Raw genomic sequence first — 21862 nt, forward strand, 5'->3', positions numbered from 1 at the left:
CGAAGCGTTTCCAGGAAGTGTCCTTTCCACGTTTCCAAGGCGAAGGAGCCGGAGAATTACCGAAATGTTCCACCTTGAGAGCCGTTTCCAACAAGTTGCACTTTGAGTTGCTCTGAGCACCATTGTCGTGTAAATGGACTCCCAACGGCATTGAAAATTTTGAGTTTTCACTTGAAATCATTGCCGTGGAAATGGCCCTTAGAGTGGTTTTAATATCCAAATTACTGTCGGAACATCTTCAAATCAACTGAGTGTTTTCTCTGTGGACTGTAATGGAGGAGAGGGGCTCCATAGACAGACAGAAATAAACAACCTATCAATTTATTTCAATCACACAGACAGAATCTTTTCATCTGACAGAGGTCAAAACATTTGTCTCAACAGGATTATTTTTGAGAGAAGTCCGACCCTGTGCACATGCAGCACATCCATCCTTTCTGCATTGTGGCAGCATTTCTTCAGTCCTGGTCATGAATAATCATCTCTCTCTCTCTCTCTCTCTCTCTCTCTCTCTCTCTCTCTCTCTCTCTCTCTCTCTCTCTCTCTCTCTCTCTCTCTCTCTCTCTCTCTCTCTCTCTCTCTCTCTCTCTCTCTCTCTCTCTCTTCTCTCTCTCTCTCTCTCTCTCTCTCTCTCTCTCTCTCTCTCTCTCTCTCTCTCTCTCTCTCTCTCTCTCTCTCTCTCTCTCTCTCCTCTCTCTCTCTCTCCTCTATCCTCCGGCTCATATTGCACTGTATTATTCTTTAGGCTACCCACTCCCTCTAGTGATGGACAAAGGCACTGCCTACGGAGCAGCCAGCAGGGAGGGAAGGAGGCAGGCAGGAGGCAAAATGTGGACCGCAGGAGTGACGGGGAGGGTTCCGCCTCCCCTGCCACGGGCTGGACGTGATGCCAGACCGCCGGTGGGAAACATGACAGCCGACTGAGAGCAACACTTGTTCGATGAGAACACTGAAAAACAGTTGCCTTTGCATAAAGATGACAGAATGCAAAAGATCGCTTTCTGTCTTTGGGGTGAGCACAAACATGCACGCATGCACAACACACACAACACACCCACACACACACGGTTGATTAAACAGCTCACCCTTTGAGAAAAAGCAGGTTCATTTGTATTTAAGTGGCGCAACGAGATAATTACCTGGGCCGGGTTCCTTCAGAGCTGCGTGCTGCTCTGTGGGTTCCCAACCAGCCTAGTTTTCCTCGGCCCTCGCTGCCATCATCCATCTCACTGGTCTGGATGATGTAGCGATGCCTTCGCTTGTAGCCCTACCTCTGCGAATGTTAATAATCACACACAGCTTCCTCCCCCCATTTGCCTTCCAGGCACTTATCAGTGGGATTTAGACTTTGAATGACAAAGCACACGTGCGAGAAAAAGAGATTTGATTTAATAAGTGATCGAGAATTACATCTAATTACATGTGTGCTGTATATAAAAGATGATCCCGGTGAGGATGTATAGATACAAAACTGAGTGCTGGCTGCGGTGTGCGGAACAGATGAAAAAAGGTGAGTCAGAAGTCAACGCAGTGAGCAGGAATTCATTAAATAAAGTTGCTAGAGTGCGCCCTGCCTGCAACAAATCACTGCTTCCGTGGAATAGTCTCATTTAAAATTCCATTATGTCTTTACAACTGACATATTTAAAAGCAGATAGGGACTGAAATGAGATCCATCCCCTTCAAGATAATTGATACCGCTAGAGTGTGGGCAAGCCACATACTGAAAATAGGGTATTATTCATAATTCTTAAAATTTTATATAACTGACTCACTTTGGAAGACTACACAATAACAATGGTCTATGTTAAGAGAGAGAGCGAGACAGAGAGTCATGGTCAAACCCAGTTGACACGGGCATTACTGCATTGAAAGCTCTGACACGATGAACGTCCAAGAAGCCCCCTCCCACACACACACACACACACACACACACACACACACACACACACACACACACACACACACACACACACACACACACACACACACACACACACACACACACACACACAGAGTGTGTTTTTGTCTGAGATGCCCTGTAAGTTTTGTACAGAATCATGCAGATTATCACGTTGACATTATGCAAGTTTTCACCCAGTGTGTGTGTGTGTGTGTGTGTGTGTGTGTGTGTGTGTGTGTGTGTGTGTGTGTGTGTGTGTGTGTGTGTGTGTGTGTGTGTGTGTGTGTGTGTGTGTGTACATGCGCTCACCTCCTCTTAATGAAAAGGTCAAAGCCAGAGCTAATGCTCCCGCTATTATATTGTGACACCTCTGGGATAACGTGCGATAATTAAAAGGGCTTCGGCATATGGCGGATATCGCAAGCATGCTGTGAGAGGGCAGGGGAGGAACTGTCTGGCTTGTATGGGGGGGTAAGAAGGAAAGAAGAAATGTGGCATGACTTTGTTTGAATTACATTTTTGAAGCAGACCCATAAGCTAGCTGGCAAAGAGAGTTGAAATACATTTGTATGATTGTCTTCGGACAACACGTGAACATTTTCTACTAAATTATTCCAGTAATCAACCAATACATGTGCAGGTCAGCGAAGTGCTGTTTGAGCATGCAAATGCTATTCAGTTACTAAGGGTGCAGGCTAATCCTGCACTCATTTATAGTGAGGCTTCTTGGAAAATACTTTGTGCAATTGAGTTACTTCAGTATTAATCAGGCTCTTCTCCTGTAAACACCAGTTTAGTGAAATTGTAACCATTGAAACAGCAGCTTTGGCCATTGCTAATTCTGGCAGTTGTTTCAGGGAGCAGACAAGAAAGAGCCTCCAAATGTTTTCACATCAAACCAAAACAACAAATAATGATGTCACTGAGGCCAAATTTACATGACAATGTTTCAAATGAAATTGCACCATTAGTGTGTTTTCATTCCAGAAAAGTTTTGTTTACATGCCAACTTTACGAAAATTCCTGAACCACAGAAATGCTGAAAACAATGTCGTGAGCATTCCAGGCCATGAGTTGATACTGTTGATTTCTTTTTTTTTTTTAACAATAAAATCACACACAATTGCGAAACGCACGATACGCTGTAAACATTTACAACGGTGAGTACATGGACATTTGTCTGGAGAGACGAAGAAGTTGGATTGTGAATCCCGTGACTCTTAACTATGAAACTACAGATTCCCACGAGAATATAGACTGGGAGTCATGAAACTCCAGAGGCAAACATTGTTGTTATTGTCTATCTACTCGCATGTGCAGAATTACTATTAACTATTTAGTAGTAGTGGAAGCATTTTAGGAAAAACTCAAAATGCACTGAAAGTTTTCGTGTGGTGTAAACGGGGCCTTAAATCTTTTTGGTCAGTTACTACCCGTAGTGAAGTTCCAGTCACATGCTACTTTACAACACGTGTTGCTTTCTGATGCAGCCTCAGAAAACAGCAAAACATCTTTACCTATATTATAATTTGTTCCTCTTTTAGCGCATGAGAATTTGGAGACACCTTATCAGAGCTTCGCTGGAGGCAACCCCTTACAACCTGAAGGTGAGCGAAGTAAGAAGCGTTGAGAGATCGTAGCTCTGCAAGTATTTTCATACATGACAATAATTTTTGACTGTGACTGCAGTACCTCTCCACGAGCTAGTAAATAAAAATAGAAATAAAACAGGTATGCTAAAATGTGCGATAAATATATATAATATGGAGCTCATAAGGAAGACAAAAGTGCTGATGTCTCCTGTGCTTTACATTAACCCCACCAGCGAAATAATTTGTCATTGAGATACTGCTGTAATAAAGCCGTCCCCCAGTGGCCCCACATTGACCCCTCAACATCCATTTCCCCGTTTCCCTGTTTGTCTGCACACTTTCCTCACGGCGGTCCGAGTTAAGGTTGTACAAGCAGTAATGTTGAGTAATGAGTGGTAACAGGCGTGCAACTAAATAAAATACCCTGAGTCTGACACTTTTTACGTGCTCCAGCTTGCGAGGCCCCGTTTTGCCTGCGTCAACAGCCCACTGATTTTCTGCAGTGTGGCTCGTGGTGCTGAGAGCAGCACATAAAAGCAGACTTGTTTTTTTCAATGTTGAGCCTTAAAGAAGTTTGAAAGCAGCGAGGCCGCTTGAATAATCAGTTACCCTGACGTGTCATTTGTTGGTGATAAACACATTCCCCCATGCCTGAACACGCCACCTCCTGGTGCTGCTATTTTTGCCCCACAGTAGAAGCTTAACCCTCCTAAATCCCAATAATTCCCAGTGAAGGTGGCCACAGTGCTGCCCCAGTCCTGTCATAGAGAGACTGATAGTGGGCCTTTACAATCAATGCGGCTCGGTATCATTCCTGGTGTGTCATGTACCTTCAGGCTACAGTGAAAATAAGGCAAGCAGCAGTTCAAGCACAGCCAGACTTTTTTAGGTGCTGGATTTTTATTTATTTATTTTTTTGTAGTTCAGAGATGGTGTAAGCATGAATTTATCAGTACTCCTGACATTAACAATGAATTAAACGACTTGAAGTTCTGGACGGTTGGCTCCAGTGATGAAATCATGGTGAATGTATTCTGAACCAAGTCTGCACAGCAGAGCACTGGGGCGTACTGCTCACTTATAAAACAAGGTGACAAGCAATACTGTCATCAGTCCAATAAATCTTCGTTTGCTTTTAAAGACAGCTGAACAGCAAGCATGATAAGGTCTTCATTTATGCAACATCATCAAGTGAAAACAAAACTTTTGTGCCATTTTGGGTGTCTGTTTATACGACAATGGTGCTTGGTGCCACTGAGAACAAAATTTTTGGAAATCACTGCTCCTGCATAAATCCATCCGCAGTCCATATTCTCCTGGGACTTGGTAGTTTTATAGTCGACAGTCACCTGTAATAACAATCCAACTTCGTCGTCTGGCCATACTAATGTTGGTGTACTCACATTGCAACACAGCAACAGCAAAAGCTTAAACAGAGGTAGAACACAGAAAATATCAGCCAAGGGGTAAAAGAATATACGTCGCATGACGATCACGGCAGCTTCTCTGCTTCTCTTTTTTAAACATGTTAAAAACAGACACAAATGTTGTAAATCTCATTATTGTAACCTACCCACAGTTTTTGTGTATTCTTGAACACATGCCTGATACTCCATATTTCTGAAGGCAAATGCACTAAATCAATTGTGTGAGTGTGTGTCAGACACCCCTCAGTGTGTCCTGTCAGTACATCGCTTCCACTTGTATGTGTGGGATGAAGACCAACATATATATTTGTAAGAAAGAAAACAGCTTAAGTTTTTTTTTTTTAACAAAAATTTGTTGAAATCATAAATGTAGCTTTTTCTCACTCACTCATCCTGTGTTGTGAATCCATTCCAATTACTTTCATGAAATTAATGATGCAGTAAAAAGAAGTGAATATTAAGCTTGCTTGTTACTTATTACTTTGGACAGACATTAAATTAGTTGATGAATCACTGTCTCCATCTATCCAGCTCATGAACTGATAGACAGCTTCAGCAAAACCTCTTGTTTCACTGCATTTCATTAATGCTGAAGTAACTCAGTCCTACTAAGAGCAATATAAACAATGTCCCACTGTTAGAAACAACAACAGTCGCCTGTATGTACAGCAGTGTTCTTTGTATGATCTGTTGATAGTTTTTCTCAGCTATTTCGTTGCTCTCTCTTATTTTTTCCATTAGTTCTTGCAACAACAGTGATCACCGATTATTGTTATCACGCCACCTTTCAAATGCGACAACATCTTCCTCCTTCCAAGTGATGTAACTTCAGCTGAGCTTAATGAGTAAATAATGTAAATATGAATGATAAATGTAAATTGATATTTTATATTTTCAGAAACAAAAGTCAAATCGGCAGTTCCCTTCAAACTCTCAGGGGAAGTGGCTAAAAAGCAAACTTTTGCTCAGATGCTTTGCTGCATCAGTTAAACAAGCTAATGCTGAAGACCTTTAATTCAGCACGGTTCATTAGCTTTTAATATGTCAGAGGCAGCTCATTAATGACAGTACATGTTAATACATACAGTGCACAGTGAGCTCCAGCAGGCGTGTGACCCCGTACTTTCTCACCACCGTTGTGACGGCGTGAAACGACCGCAGTTGTTTTTTCAGTCGTCACAGCTGAACCTGGCAGAAAAACAGGAGTGATGCACGATGAGCAGCGTCTCTACTACTCTCCATGCCAGAACCAGACAGACGGATTGACGCCGACTGGCTGCAGAGAGCAGCAGCCTCCTTCCTCCGTGCATTAGCCGAGTAAACTTCGTTACAGGGGGCAACAGTTTGTTGTGTGTTGGATCCAGGTGCCAACTCCCAGAGAAACTCGAAAAGCAATTATCAGCTAAAGCAACACATTAAACGCCATTTGGTAGATATTTGTTCTCAAACAGGGCGACGGGTGAATTGCACATAAACAGTGTGTCTCTGATGGAATAAATTAGATTCAGTTTAGAACATTAGATGAACAAAATCTCTGATTATGCTTTTGCTGTTTTTTGACAATATTTAGAAGCATGTGCCTTTCGATTTTTTTATTCAGCTTGACTTCAGAACTTGACTTATAGGTGATTGTAACAATCAAAACATCGTTTGCGTTTAGACAACACAAAACACGACAAAAGTTTCTATTTTCACTTGAAAAACGTTAAAAGAGGCCTGAGAGAGAGAAACTAACTACGTATGCTATTGTTAATAACAGTAATTGATACAAGCTAAAGCCAATGTGAGCCACAGTAAAAGATTTGTCATGTTGCTGTCTGGAGTAGTAAGTCAGTTCAGGATTAATGAGGCTCCTCTGGTAATCAGGAGTTAAGAGAAATAGTAACAACAGCTCATGTTGAAGCTAACAGTTAGCTTAAACCGCAACTAAGCAAATTATTTTTTTTATATAATGTCTTACTAGCATGATCATGTTAAAAGGAGCTACTTGATAATTGTTATTTCACCAACGATACCATCATTATGAGAAAAAGTGGAATAAACAAAGAACAGCACTCAATTTATAATGCAGTATAACGCACACACCCCAACTTTCCTCCGGCTCCACAGAGGAACACATTAATGTGTCAAAGTACAATTAATGTCCAAACAACAGCCGATACTTTAAATAAAGTTGATCAAAGGGATTTGTGTTGCATCGGGAGCGGGTTTCCACTCGGCTTCCACTCAGTACATATGAGTGCATACATTCCATATAAGGCCCTCAGCGGGAATTAAACAGTACAGGCCTGAAGTGTAACTGGCACCTCCATTCATTAACCTGCTGAAGAGATCGTTAGCGATACGTCAACAATGGGCTGTCTTCCTCTGAGGACTTGACTGCATTTCTTTGTTTCCTCATAAGGATTATGAAGAGGCTGTGTACTCTCTGTTCCAGTGCACAGTCTGCCTTCGCTGAAAACACCTAGAAAAGAGCCGGAGGATTAATAATTCATTGATATCCATGACCACTCACACTCTCCTTTATAAGACGGGCTTATATTAGCGCTGTAGCCGTCAAACAGTCCAAACAACTCTAACGGCGCCATTAAAATTTTAAAAGCAGCTCAGCGTGCAGGCTGGGTAAATAAGAGACAATTACTGTGTTTGATAGAAACATAATGCAGTCTCCATTCAAGGGAAGGATGTGCAAACCTTTAGAGGGGGGAAAGTGGGGGTTGGGGGGGGGAGTAAAATGACTTACAGCCAGCAGAAAAATGATTTATTTAAAGGGCACTTTTCAGGCTGGAGTCCCACGCCAGATAGCTACGGACAGTCAGAAGTTCAGTCACGTAGCCGAGTGTTTTGCACAGCTTGAGAGGGGTATTAACGGGAAAATGGGGAATCCAAAAGGTATTAACGGGAAAATGGGGAATCCAAAATCAGGCACTATCTATCTCCCGCCGCTGCCATTGAAAGATGCTTACACAATCTGCTCGGTAATGGGAGGGATGTTTAAGCTGGTTATTACCATTAAAATCCAAATGGAAATAAAGAAGCAGACCTGATTGTAAAGTTAATGCAGCGTGCACACATTTTACAGCCACTTTCCATCTCTCATAGATAAACCGGTAGATCACTTTAATTAGACAATGTGTTAATTGACTGCAGGTCCTGGGGTGCGATGTGTCAACATTAGTCTCCATCAATGACAACCTCCTCCAGGCATGACACCATTCACCATTCACTCCAACTGAGAGGGAGACGTGATACTGAGAGCAATCTAGCTGTGTGTGTGTGTGTGTGTGTGTGTGTGTGTGTGTGTGTGTGTGTGTGTGTGTGTGTGTGTGTGTGTGTGTGTGTGTGTGTGTGTGTGTGTGTGTGTGTGTGTGTGTGTGTGTATGTTTTTCACTGGCTTTGCATGCAGCCGCATTCGAGGGGGCATCTGTGATTTTGTGTATTTGTGACCCAGTGAAAGCAAACCAAATGCGTGAGGATGACCGAGTCGGCAGAATAAGGACAGAAAGGGAGACGGGGAAGGGAAATGGAGGGCGAGGCAGAGAGGAGCCCAGCGTGTGGTCTATCGCTTTGCTGTGGTCTGACATTATTATGTGCTCATCGCCTGACCGCTCTCCCAGGCTTTCCCGTGTTTGGGAAATGGCAAGGGACATCAGCATTACAAGGTATCGCACTTGGCTCAGGATGGAAAAAAAAAAGAAAATGAAGGAGGATAAGGTCAAGATGCAGCTTGCCTCTGGGACTTGGAAGCCTCAGACTCAAAGTTCAATACTCCGTTAGTCGATCCATAGATTTTCAAACTGTGCACAGCAAGAACGAGGTGTGACCCCCACGAAAAAAAAAAGAAAAAAGAAATAATGCCAAGTGGCAGATTGACGAAGCTAAATCAAATCTTCCGGTTTAATTGAAGCACGTATATACCGCATTCCACGCAGTCAGCATCCTCGTGCTGCCGCCATCCAGGATCAGTGGCCAAGCATGTCATTATGCTCAAGTCTGAAGTCACAGCGAGTCGGCTCCCATCAGCTCTTCAGCCACCATAGCAATCATACAGGAAACATAATGAGGCCATTAAGGTTTGGGGAACGCAGTCTTTAAAGTCTCTCGTCCGCCTGGCTGGGTGTCTACTCTGCACATGCTCATGATTTCAAAGCCTTTTAGCAGCCTGAAGTGATGCGAGATCGGCGGCAAAGCCGCACGGCCATCCTGATTGGATACTCCTATGAATGGATTTCCTATTATAGGAGCATTTCTGTGTCAAGGAGAGTTTTAACATCATGCGGCACTTTTAAGTGCATCCAGTGACCTTTAGCTAGAGTTATAAAATGCTAAAATTGTGCTGACCTAGTTAGGTTCTGGCAAAAGGAAAGAGATTATCCTTTTTTTTCTGTATGGAGGCAGATGTTGATAAACTCGTCTGAAAGTTCATGTCTGACTGTACTCCTCTGTTTGTTATGAAAATTCACAAGGTTGGGCGTGTGCTGCTTTCCAGCGACACCTTCATGCTTTTCACTCTGCATGGCTCAAATGACATAAAGCATTCAGAAATGAAAAGCAACATGCCATACATTATATGACTCATCTTCAATATACTTTTTTTCAAAGCCGATCCACACAGTGCAGGGATTACGGGACATGACATGCTTTCAAAACCACATGAGATGAGATTTGGAGGTCAGGGGCGAGCGTCAGTCCGACCCTGCCAACGTATGGAAACGAAAGTCTCACTGTCCATTCACAATGTTTTTAACCACAACCTCAAGCTTCCACTGCAAAATGTACAAGGGATGAGAAGCAAATTTGAAGACACTAATTAGATGAGGATTAGAGGGAAGGAGGGTGGATTGATAGAGGGATAAAGAATCTCAGGCTGGCTCGTAGGGTTACATTATTTATGATATTCAGATTTCTACTTCCTGTAGAGAAGACGGCCACCAGGGTTGCGGCAGAGGGAAGAAAAGAAACAAGTTTATAATGCATTAGCATCAGTAATTTAAGCAGAAGGGTGACATGCATTGATGAAAGCAAAAGTAGTCCCTGATGACTTCTGCGCTGTGCGAAACACCGACAGGATCGCAGAACAGAATATCTTTTCTGATATTACGTTGACTGTTGAAAGGTCATTGAGATAGTTTAAATACCCTCACAGAAGAAATAGCAAGAGATTTTTTTTTTAACAGGAATTGCCAAATGACTACAATCTTCGGCAAGTGATTTCATTCAATCCTGGAGTGGAGATATATATATATATATATATATATATTTTTTTTTTTTTTTTTTTTTTTTTGTGGGATGAGCAGTACAGCTGTGGATTGCACTTGTGAAAAATGTGATAAGTCATCATTCAGTGTCTTGCTCAAGGACACTTGACAAGGGGAAATGGAGAAATGAACCGACAACCTTGCCCATGAAGGACTCTACCAACCAAGCCGAGGTGGCATGATAACAATAATCGGTGATCACTGTTGTTGCAAGAAATTGTCTCTCAAACATGAATTTTCTTATATATTTAAAAAAATGTAGTTTGATCATTTGGATCTGGTCATATTGAAAGGAGCTGAAAAGGCATAAACAACAGCCAAGGTCTTATTTATACATTTGAAAAAAATCCTGTCAAAACAAATGGCCTCTGTAAGCTAACTGTGACGGGGAAAGTGAATAAACACCCTGCTGAATGTGTCAGCTGTTTAAATATAAAAAAGCCTATGTGGCATATTGTATTTACTTGTGTCTGCGCTTGACTTTTCCAAAGTAAGAATCTGTTAAAAATAAATTCGATTTCATCTGGTACGACAAACAGGAAGGAGCTCTTCCCGTCCAACCCTGCGAATGTTATTTATCCTCGGGTGGTGATTTCTTACACTATCTATACAACATATATTAATGGGCAAACAGCAGCGGGTCAGAATAATAATATGTTTAGGATGAGGAATTTTACGAGATGTCCGATTTTTCTTCCCAAAACATTATTTTTTCATTAAACGGATCATTTATTGAAACGTCCTTCGAAAACTGAAAGTCTGTCTCATCTTCAACATGCAAAGATCATGTGCGTGTGTGTGTGTGTGTGTGTGTGTGTGTGTGTGTGTGTGTGTGTGTGTGTGTGTGTGTGTGTGTGTGTGTGTGTGTGTGTGTGTGTGTGTGTGTGTGTGTGTGTGTGTGTGTGTGTGTGTGTGCGTGCGTGCGTGCGTGTGTATGTGTGTGCTGCATGACACGTTTTCGCTTCAAAGACAGCCCATGAGAGTAAGCATGAGTTTTCTCCGGTTCTGGAGAGGGATTTGGGAATTTCAAACACACACAGTCAGCTCTATTGATGACTTGCCAGATATGGATGACCTGCCTCAGCGTGAGTTCTCACGACTTTAAAAGACCACTCAAACCGGCCCCCACCCGCAACCCTCTTATGCTAATTTTTTTCTTTCCGCTGCTCTTCCTTCAAATGAACAGAGGACAACAAAGCGAGCGTCATGTGCCACGGTACATGAAACAAACATCAAGGAGGAATAATTTGAAAAAAAAAAAGCAAAAAAAGCTGATGCCCGGGAATCCTGAAATGCTGATACTTATGGCTTTCTTGAAGGGATGCATTCATTTCGATTACGCTGCTGGGGAGGATTTCAAGGTTCCCTGAGAAGAGATGAATGTTTCAAGATCACATTAAAAGAGCCACCGCTAAAGCTATCTATTTCGTACTCAAGCTGTCACTCACAATGCCATTATGCTCACCGCTGCTGAGGCTGGGAGGTTACAGGGCCTCAGAAACACTTCAGGAAAGAAGTTGTCACATCGCTGCAGGGATGCTTCATTGGGATTATGTTCATGAATATTATAACCGACAGTTAGTCTCAACATGGCTACCACGACGGTGCCAGTTAATATCCACGGTTGAGGCTTCACCGGAACCCGCACGAGCCCGAGGCGGCAACATGAAGACACGGACGGCGACAGACGGGGAGAAATCGAGGTGGATCGGCGGGGGCACGGGCAGCAAGTTGGACAGGTACAGAGAAACAGTGAGAGTGCATTAGCCTTGTGTACACGCCTCAGAAGACACGGCACCGCTCCCACCTCCCCCGGGGAACCCACCGCTGCGTCAAGTCCTCCCACAGGTAGTCACAGTACAAGACACGGCCGACCAGTCTGCCTGAAATAAGACTGAGGGAGAGTCTCTCCACCAAAGAGCTTGTGAGTTTATGGTCGATGTTGTGGCCAGTCAACCAAACAGACAGCAGTCGGCCAGCAGAGATTCGTTTACATTTATATTTTAGCCGGTCAGACCAGAGGAGTTAAAACCGTGGAGATGGTGGAGGTTTGCTGTCTCCGCTGGAGTTCGGGGAAACCGGGCAGGTGCCGAACAAAACAAGCACATGTGGGATTTTTGCAGTTTTGAGGATTTTGTCAGTGCTTCAATTCAGCGGTTCACAATTTTTTTTTTTCTTCCTTAGAGTCGCACCAGATAACCTCTAAGACCGCCTGAGGATCTCCTCTCTGATCTCTAATTTGAGAAAAACAGTACCGTGAAGCCAAACGTTGACAGATACCAAAAGCCAGACAGATCATATTATCTTTCATAAAAGATCTTGTTGTGGGTTCTTTGACATGTTTAACCCAACAAACTATTGGAGAAGCCCTGAGATGCCATATTATTCCAAAGTATTGCCTCTAAGAAAAGCCACAGACCATATACCACACCATCTTTCTTCAAGGTTCTTGTTATGGGTTCTTGAACATGTTAAACCTAAGAAGCCTTCCAGGAAGCCCTTTTACCTCAAAGTATTGCCTCTAAGAAAAGCTGCAGACCACTTACTGCCCTCTCTGATTTTAATAAACCTTACAGTGAAGCCAGCCGCTGATGGACACAATCAAATAATCAATATACGAACAAGGCGGGCAGTTTCAAAACTCTATTCAAGATTCGGAGTGTTTTTATTTCATTCCATTTTTCTTTGAAAACACTTGCAGATCTGAATTCGTATACAGTGATGACACGATACATTATGTTCGGAAACAAGGTCAAACTGTGAATGTGATAATAAGTGCAATATGTTCCGCAATGATTGAATAAAACTCAGTGATCACATTAACCTTTTCTGACTGCCACTGATTATTTGGTTTAGTTTAAGCAGCTAAAGACACACGACAAAGGGCCGCGCCTGAAGGTTAAAAAAAGATCATAGTCGGGGGGGGTTAAAAAAAAAAAATCAATAGCTGCACATATAAGACACAATGGTAGCTCACCTTGGCTTCAGTTCTGCCCTCTGGCAGCTAACTTTGATCAACCATAGGTCACAGCTTGGACAATGGCCATAAATCCACCAGAAAATAATCCCTAAATTCAATCGATAGGAGCTTCCACCCCTGTGAGCTCAAACATGAGAAGCCCTGGTCCTTTGTGGGGCAGGACAACTTCGACTTCTGCACTCCGATACATCTTATTTTCCCTTATCGAGAAACGTCTTTTTCCCTCAACATGATCCAGCTAGTAAATCAGCGAATGAGCAGCAGCCTCAGAACAATGAGTCAGACAACCTCAGCTATAACTTTCCATAATAAATGTGATGAAGCAGACATAAAACACAACAGCGCTGCATTAAATTTTCATTAGTTTATTACTAAGCAGCCTCTGAAATAAGAGCGCTGTGCTTTGTTGACCTTCTAAATGATCTTGGTCACATTTCAGAGAGCTGCTGGTGCAAAGCTCACGGCATCATAATTGTTGTAGAATTTAAATATCAGCATTTGAATTTGCTTTTAAGACTTCATAAAAAAGACTAAATCAATAAACTGGATGTAAAACTGTATGAATGAAGAAATAAAACCTTCAGAAGAGTCTCCAGTAATCTGCATTTGTTTTCCATTTATAACTACCTTCATGAGTGACCATATTCAAAATCGCCAAGAAGTGTTTCAGCCCTCCCTCTGGTAATTTTAGGAGATTTTTATACTAATTCTAATTTACATTGTTTAATACAACCAAGTAAAAAATAAAGCTGAACACATCCATAAAGTATGTAAATGATACTTTAAGTTTTATATTTGTAGTCCAACAACACAAACTAAATGCAGGAGTCAAAAATCAACCCATAAAATCTTCCGATTGATAAGCGACGAGAGATACACTGGAAGAAACACTGTTTTTAATGTTGAAGATGAATGATTCAGCATCTCTTACACCTTGTTAGACTCTTATATTTCCAAGACATCCAAATTGAACATACTGGAGTTTGTTTTTTTAAATAAATCAATATTTTTTTATATATAACAGAAAGACAAAATGTCCTGTTTACGCAAAGACATACTCAAGTGGAAACATAGAACTTTACACGACAATGGTGATTGGAGCCTCTAAATAGTCAAATTTGTATAAATGCTCCAAGAGACGGACTCTTTGAAAATGGGGATTTCTGAAATGTTGCGACAGTGCAAGTGCACCACGGTCATAGTAATAAGTTCTTCTGCACATGCGCGAGTCAATTAACGATGACAGAGTGGCGCGACTCCCAGTCCATATTGTCATAGTTTTATAGTTGAAAGTCAGCATAATAACAATCCAACTACGACATCGGTCCATACGAATGTCTGTGTACTCCCATTGTTAATGTTTATAGTGTATTGTTCTCTGCATGCATGAGCGTGTGGTTTGTTGTATTACAAAACAACAGCACCCACAAGTGGCCTGACATGATCACCATATTGATTTCAGAGTTCCTGCTGTGTCAGCGTAAACTTTTGTCAAACCAAAACTCAAAACATATGCACTACCACTTGAAACGTTGTGTAAAAGGGACGTCAAGAATCCTCTGGATTGATAGAAAATCCAAGGTCAGAATTCTATAGTGTCCAATAATTAGTGACCCTGAACATGTTTGTCATTGAAGTACATGCTGAGAAAATACACAAGACGAAGCAGTTCTGAACATCCAATCATTGTACTCGTTTGCGACCATCACACTTGGCATTGGAGGAAAGGTAGGGTATGTACCAGACAGTTCACATGTCCATCACGGAGCGTACACACATTTTAGAGGCATTCAAATTCAATTAAAGCTGCATAGATTTCATAATTGTGCAGCTTTTTAAAAACCTACCAAACATCAAATCATCTGGAGTATTTTCACCATTTTAAATGACAGTTTACTTCAGTTGTGGAATATGGTGATTTCTTTTCCCTTAATCAGAAAATATTAAATTTTCTTCAGTTTTTCATAGGTCTATTAATAAAAATGTTTTTAAATCTGTCTTAATTAAAAAAGAATTGAGCACATTTGCTTACAGAGACAAAGCAATGGCTGAACGACGATGAAAAATTTGCTCAAAATGAAAAGAAATCCCCATAATGATGCCTGAAGGTTAAGGTTTAGGTATTTGTAGTACTGCAGGAGCGGTTAAACATCCAATCATCTGTCACAATGTATGTCATAAAGGTATAGATATAATATAATTCTCTTTTTAGAAAGAACCTTAAATCTGCTCTGAATCTGGACCCATATCAGGACACACCTATTAAACATCTGTCCACTAACTCAAGGCTGAATTATTCTTTTCACTTTGTTTTCATGATTAGTATTACATTGTGATTCTTTTATTTCATGTTCTTGTTTTGGTTTTCGTTCTTCAGCTCTTGTCTGGTTTCATGTTCTCAGTATTTGTTCATTTCAGTGTCATTTTCCTCAACGTTTCCCCTCTTCTGTACTCCATCATCTCCTCTGATTTCTTTTGATTGTTGTCAGCTGTGCCTCGTTTCTCTGTGTGGATGCATGTGCATTGTCCTCATTTGTGTTCCTCATGTTTGTCTTTTCCTCTGTTGCACCAGGGGTTTTGGAACTTTGGTTTCGATTTCTAGTTTTTTTTTTTTGTAGAAGTCTTCATGTTTGCTGATTGTGTCTTCATTGAAGGACAAAACAATAAAGGAATTAACTTAATTACCTGATCAAGCATGGTAGCCTATATACTACATTTAACCATTTTCATGATGGCAAAAATAGATGGATTCAAATGTTGATTGACCTTATTGAATAGCTTTAAGCACCTGAAATGTTTAGTTACCTAATGTCACATTATGTATTGCCACCCAGGCTTTATTTTCATCAAAATATCTTTGGGTGACTTGGTGAATATTAGAAAAGTTTGAGTCCAAAGAGTTACATATGATCATGGTGAAGACCCACTTGAAAAAGAACAGATATAGACAGAAATAGACGGAAGCTAAAGATACATAATGATCATAAGTAGAGAGAGACCATTAAGATAAGAAAAGAAAGTGATGAATCGGGGTAAAAGCCAACGTGGTAAGAATTGCATGTTTTTCTGTTGCAATACCCAACATGGCTATAAGGTGTTGCCTGAAATGCAGCAAAAACATAAATGTGTTTCGATTGGTAATCTTTTTAAATGACAGTTGGCAAACAACGAACACTGACTGTGGCCTTGAACAGTGCCCCCTGCACGAACAGGCTGCTTTTGACAACATATGCCCGCTTTTAAAGAAAGTCCTCACTGTCCCACCAAACCAGCAGTGGTGTTACATTTCTGGTTCCTCTGAAGAGCAGCAAGATAAAAAATGGTAGAGGCCACGGAAAGTCAAGGTTCAGCTCGCCTACGATGCAGCCGGTTAGTCTTCCCGTTAGCCAGCCACTTACTCTTACTCCAACTTAACTACTGCTGCAGCTTAAGTTAGAGGACTTAAAGCTCAATCTCCAGCATGTAGGCCTCCATTCATCACCAGAACAAGCTCCAACAAGCCAATGAAGATTAAGTAGTAGATCTGCTCTCCTGAGGATGTGCTTGAAGCCAAACGCAACTCCCCATTTTCTTTCTTTAACCACAAAAGGAGAAAAGTACCTCGGTATTCAGGATAATCATTAAGGATTTTGAGCTGAGGGGCAGCAGCACACAGTAACCCCCTGCCCTTCTCCACCCAGCACGCGGCCGCACAGCAACACGCACACACACTCCCCGCACAGCGCCCCAGTCTTCTCTCCGGGTTAAAAAACAAGTTCATGCACCATATCATAATCAGCTCAGACACGACTGAATATGTGGGGGGATTTCTCAGATTTCCTCTTTCTTTTTTCAAATGGAATAAAAGCGAGAGAAGCAGCCACAACAACAAATTAAGCCCGTGAAACCACAAAGAGGAGCCCATCGGCTGCAGTGCGAGCTTATAGGCAGTTGTGTAAATGACTTTGATTCATTTTGTCTCATTATTCTCTTCCTATGAGGGCCTTCTTGTGTAAGAGGGGCCGCAGTTTCATCCATTTCATGTACAGAGAAAGGGAGCTCAAATGTGGCCTGTGTCATTTTGAAGATGAGTGAGTGGAAGTGTGAGGATTTATTTACAGCTGCTGGCCTGTTTTAAAAATGATGGCAATTGGCTTGCTTCTGTCCACAAACTGCATGTTATCCATTTCCACACAAGAAAGCCACTTAGCAGTTAGTTTTCAGTATTTGGTGGAGACATTTGGGAAATGCATCTACTAAAGAAACTTGATGGTTGAAGGATAAATTAAGTGTTGAAATGAGATTTATGTGACTGGGCATCATTGATTAACACATCTACTCAGAAATCATGCAAAAGCTGGTAAGACCAACCCTCCAAGCACCTCCATTTTTTATAGCCACACTATAGAGACTGCACCTAAGATCAATGTATGAAATAAATCTTTTAAATTAAACAAATCTTCGTCTGGAATTTATTCCATAGGTGCTCCATTCAATGAAACATTAAATTTAGGGAAAGCACAAGGACTTATGGAGAGGGGACACACACACACACACACACACACACACACACACACACACACACACACACACACACACACACACACACACACACACACACACACACACACACACACACATACACATACACATACACACACACACACACACACACACACACACACACGCACACACACACACACAGTAAAGAATTTAAAGACCGTACAATAATGCATGGTTCACTCCTTCCCCATTCAATTAATTTGGATGAAAACCCACCTCACATCAATGGGGAGGAATGAATCATGCATTCGCAGATCTGAGATCCGCTTCAAATAAATCATACAGGTTTCCTCCGAGGACATAAATCACCTCGGAATAAATTATGAAACTCGAAAATTCGCAAGTTGAACCCTGGCGACGCAGTGGGTAATGTCACAAAAGCGATATTAGAGCAGACATGGGAAGGGGGGGGGCGTTCGTGTGTAATTTGTGTGCAAGTCAAAGGTCGCAGCGCAGAAAAAAGCCCCAAAACAATTCAACAATGCTGCACAAGTCTGGCATTTAAGGAGCAGCGTGCGTCGGAGCGCATCTGTAGCTCCCAGTGCACGCACCTGTTAACCAAATACGACTGAGCACAAAGTCTCCACTCTGTGCGTCACCGGTGCTCAAAATATCTTAGGAACACAGCCAGCAGGACAGACCCACAAAAACAAAGATTTACTCACGCTGCTGTTCTGTCCTGTCCAGTAAACGACCGCGTGGTTGTGCGTCGAGTCTCCCGTCAGTGGGAAAGTGCTGCTGCTCAGCTTGGACTCGTCCTGGCGGTTATTCCCTCTTCCTTCGTCCCGGTTCCATCTGAACTCAGATCTGCCCTGTCGGTGTCCGTCCAGCGTGGAGCCCCGGTCCTGCGGAGCAGCGCCCGTGTCCACGCCGGCCCGACCGCTCCAGCTACTCTCACTCAACTCGGTAAAGTCGGGACCGCTTCTCCTCGCTCTCCGGAGCGCAGGGTCCTCGCCAGTCTCCTTCATCCAGCCGCCGCTGTCACTTTCTCGACCGGGTGCGGGTGTATCCTCCTGCGTCCTAACTCCATCCGAGCTGTTGGATCGGGGCGCGTCCTCGGCAGAAACCGCAGCGTCTCCATCCCGGAGTTCCCTAAACTCCACTCGCATGTTCTCTTGGGCACTCGGCTCCTCTCTCGGGTCTGTGCGTATCTCCAGCGGTAATTCCTCCAGGTGAAGTTGAACGGGCGTCGGGCAGGACGCGCAACTTATCTCCGCCTTGGCACTGTGCAGGGTGTGAGCAGCGATCATCACCCAGATACCCAGAGATAAGTGCAAGCCTGGGCACAAGCCAGCCCAAGTCTCCATCGCTGACAGGAGATTTGGAGGAGGTGAAGGATGGCTGGAGACCTGATCCGACACCTTAACTCCCCTTTCTCTCAAGTCGGTGTGGAAATGAACTGACGTCTCGGTTGTCCGTCCGCTTGTTTGAGGGGAGGGAAAAAGTGCTCTTCAGCGAAACTGTTCACGTCCGAGGATCTTTCTGGTCGGGGAAAGCCACCACACAGAGAGGAGGAGCTGTATCGCAGCCAGCTGCCGAGTGTGCGCCCGGAAGAGACAGTGGGAGAGTGAGGGAAAGAGAGAGGGAGGAAAGAGAGTGAAAGCGAGAGCGAGAGAGAGAGAGAGAGAGAGAGAGAGAGAGAGGTGCTGTCCATGGTGCTGACTCTTCTCCTCTTCTTTGAAGTCGTTTAGATCTGAGCAACACAAAACAGCCATTGTGTAGCACACGGACTGTCGCTAAATATCACACTTATCCCGTCTGAGATAGCGATATATTCACAAAATGTGCATTTGTGGCTCTTTATTGGTTGTGTTTACAAGATTAGTGACTTAAATAAAAATGACATGTTGACTCAAATGACCGTTTGGAAAAATGCGCAAAGAAACTGCAAATGCAAAGGTGAATAATATTTATCTGCGTGCTGAGACAATACAAATAAGAGTCGAATGTGTAATCTACGACAGTTCTTGACATGCATTTTAAAGGTGTGAGAAAACGTCATGCTTAATCCAAACAGTGTTTGTGTTGGGACTGAAGCGCAGCAATGTCACGTGCATTTAGTGAAAATTCAGTCATCAGAGCACACGTGCTAATTAAATAATGAGAACTTTCTCTCGTCTTGTATAATCTCTTCAGTTATCTGCATAATTGGTGGAATAAGCGCCCCCGTCATACCTGCTCACTGTGCGCTATTACGCAACAGCCACTTGATCTCCGGTCGGAACTTGGAGCCGGATGCGGGATAGACGCATCTGAAGCTGCTCTGTAAGAAAGAAAAACAAAAGAGACATTATTGAAAATATTAAACTAATTTGAACGGAAAATCGATTTTTCTTGTTAATAAAATAGGAATAAATGTGTGTCTTCCTTATTTGTGGCGGGGTTGCGCATGCAATAATCGTTCAAAAATGTTTTTAATATTATCTATGTACTCTGATTGTTATATTTGTTGGCTAATTTGTGACTTACCCTCTTCGTGGTTTTTCCTACCTGCTTTTCTTTAACCTCCTCTCTGAACAAGCCCAATAATAGTTTGTTCAAACAACTATGAGCCATAATATTGAAATGAATAACACAAAAATAATGTAAAGACTTGGTATCAACAGGTAGCTGGCTAAACGAGGGTGGGATTAAATAATACATAACAAGTATTGAGAATTGCACTATATAACTATAATGCAATTCCTGAGTCCACAATCTCATTGTCATTTGTTGACTTGAGAACACATTTTCTTTCCAGCTTTGCTCGTTCAACTTATTGAAGGCTAAACTGGTTTGTCATCGAGTGAATTCTATGACATCCTACTGTTGAATAACAAAGGAATAACAATTAGGCACAGATATAGCAAACTATCCCAAAACTGATGAAATGTAAAGTAATGACTGACAAGGCCACCAGGCACAGACATCAACAACAAGTAATCTGTAAACATTTGTCTATCTCAGCTCTTGTTAAAATTACAGTAACTTTCATATTGTTTATTAAATTAACAGTTTTGATGACTTTAAAAAAAAAAAATTGGGACTGACATGAAGTGGCTGAGTGAAAGGAAAGTTTCAATCATACTGATGGTTTGTGTATAGAAAAGTGCCCCATAACTAAATTCCATCGAAATTAATTAATTCATAGTCACTTATCAACAGTGTGGCTGAACTGGTACAGTGTGTGGTCCGCCACTTCAAAAATTGCCAATGTTTTGAGGCCCCTTTGATCAGGACACTGAATTTCGGATTTTTCTCAATACACGTTGAGTACTTTGTGTAAAGTCTGGCAGTGTGTGTGTGTGTGTGTGTGTGTGTGTGTGTGTGTGTGTGTGTGTGCGCGCGCACATGTGTGCATATGTGCATGTGTGCGGAAGAGAAAATGTGCCCCAGAAGTGAAGTTAAGGCCATTTACTATTTGCTGGACAAGCTGAATTTGGCAGCTTTTTCTTTATTGCAATATATCCTTAAGTTAATGGATATTTTCTGCTGTGACTCATATTGATATTACTATATGGCTATTAATGGCATAAGCATTTTTAGGTGATTTACTTTATATTCCACTATACTACAAATTAGTGTATAAAGTACAAATGGATTTTTCCACTCTACATTTGAATTAGAAGGCCACACAATAGTACAGTAGTTAGCTTTCTCACTGTTCTCCTTGCGTGTGTTGGATTCTTCTGGGTGCTCTAGTTTCCTCCAACAGTCGAAAAAAACAGGCATCTGAGATTAACTGGTGACCTTAAATTGCCGCTGGGTGTGAATGTGAGTGTGTGTAGTTGTCAGTGTCTGTGTGTTTGTTCTGACATTCTGAGAGGCAACCTGTCCAGGTGTATCCTGCCCTCACCCAGAGTATGCTGGGATCAGCTCCAGTGCCCCGCGACCCTGCACAGAATTAAGCAGTATATAAATGGGTGCTTGGATTTCAGTTGTACTGAATGGTTACATTGGACCATCTGGTGGGCTGGATTTGGCCTATGAGATTCATATTTGACCCATATTTCCAATTCTTTGGAACTTGCACTGCCATTTTCACAATACATTAATAGTTCATGTCAACTCGGATGGAAGACGTGATATCCCCGAGGGAGTTAATCAAGTATCATTTCCTTCTTTCAATAAAATAACAAATCACCAATGAAGCCGAGCCAATCCAGGTATGAGGGGAGAAA

General features: G+C 42.2%; 1 protein-coding gene across 1 annotated transcript in view; it reads right to left on the reverse strand.

Annotated features, from left to right (window-relative positions):
• Positions 1–19009, reverse strand: part of sorcs3a (sortilin related VPS10 domain containing receptor 3a) — a gene marked incomplete at its 5' end in the record, with an annotated part of 262081 nt that extends 243072 nt beyond the window's left edge. The window contains one exon of the mRNA XM_080521147.1: positions 18368–19009. Coding sequence (XP_080377273.1) covers positions 18368–19009 — 642 coding nt within the window. The remainder of the gene's footprint in view (positions 1–18367) is intronic.
• Positions 19010–21862: the final 2853 nt, after the last annotated feature.

The sequence above is a fragment of the Blennius ocellaris genome, assembly GCF_963422515.1.
Source record: "Blennius ocellaris genome assembly, chromosome: 3".
Taxonomy (NCBI): domain Eukaryota; kingdom Metazoa; phylum Chordata; class Actinopteri; order Blenniiformes; family Blenniidae; genus Blennius; species Blennius ocellaris.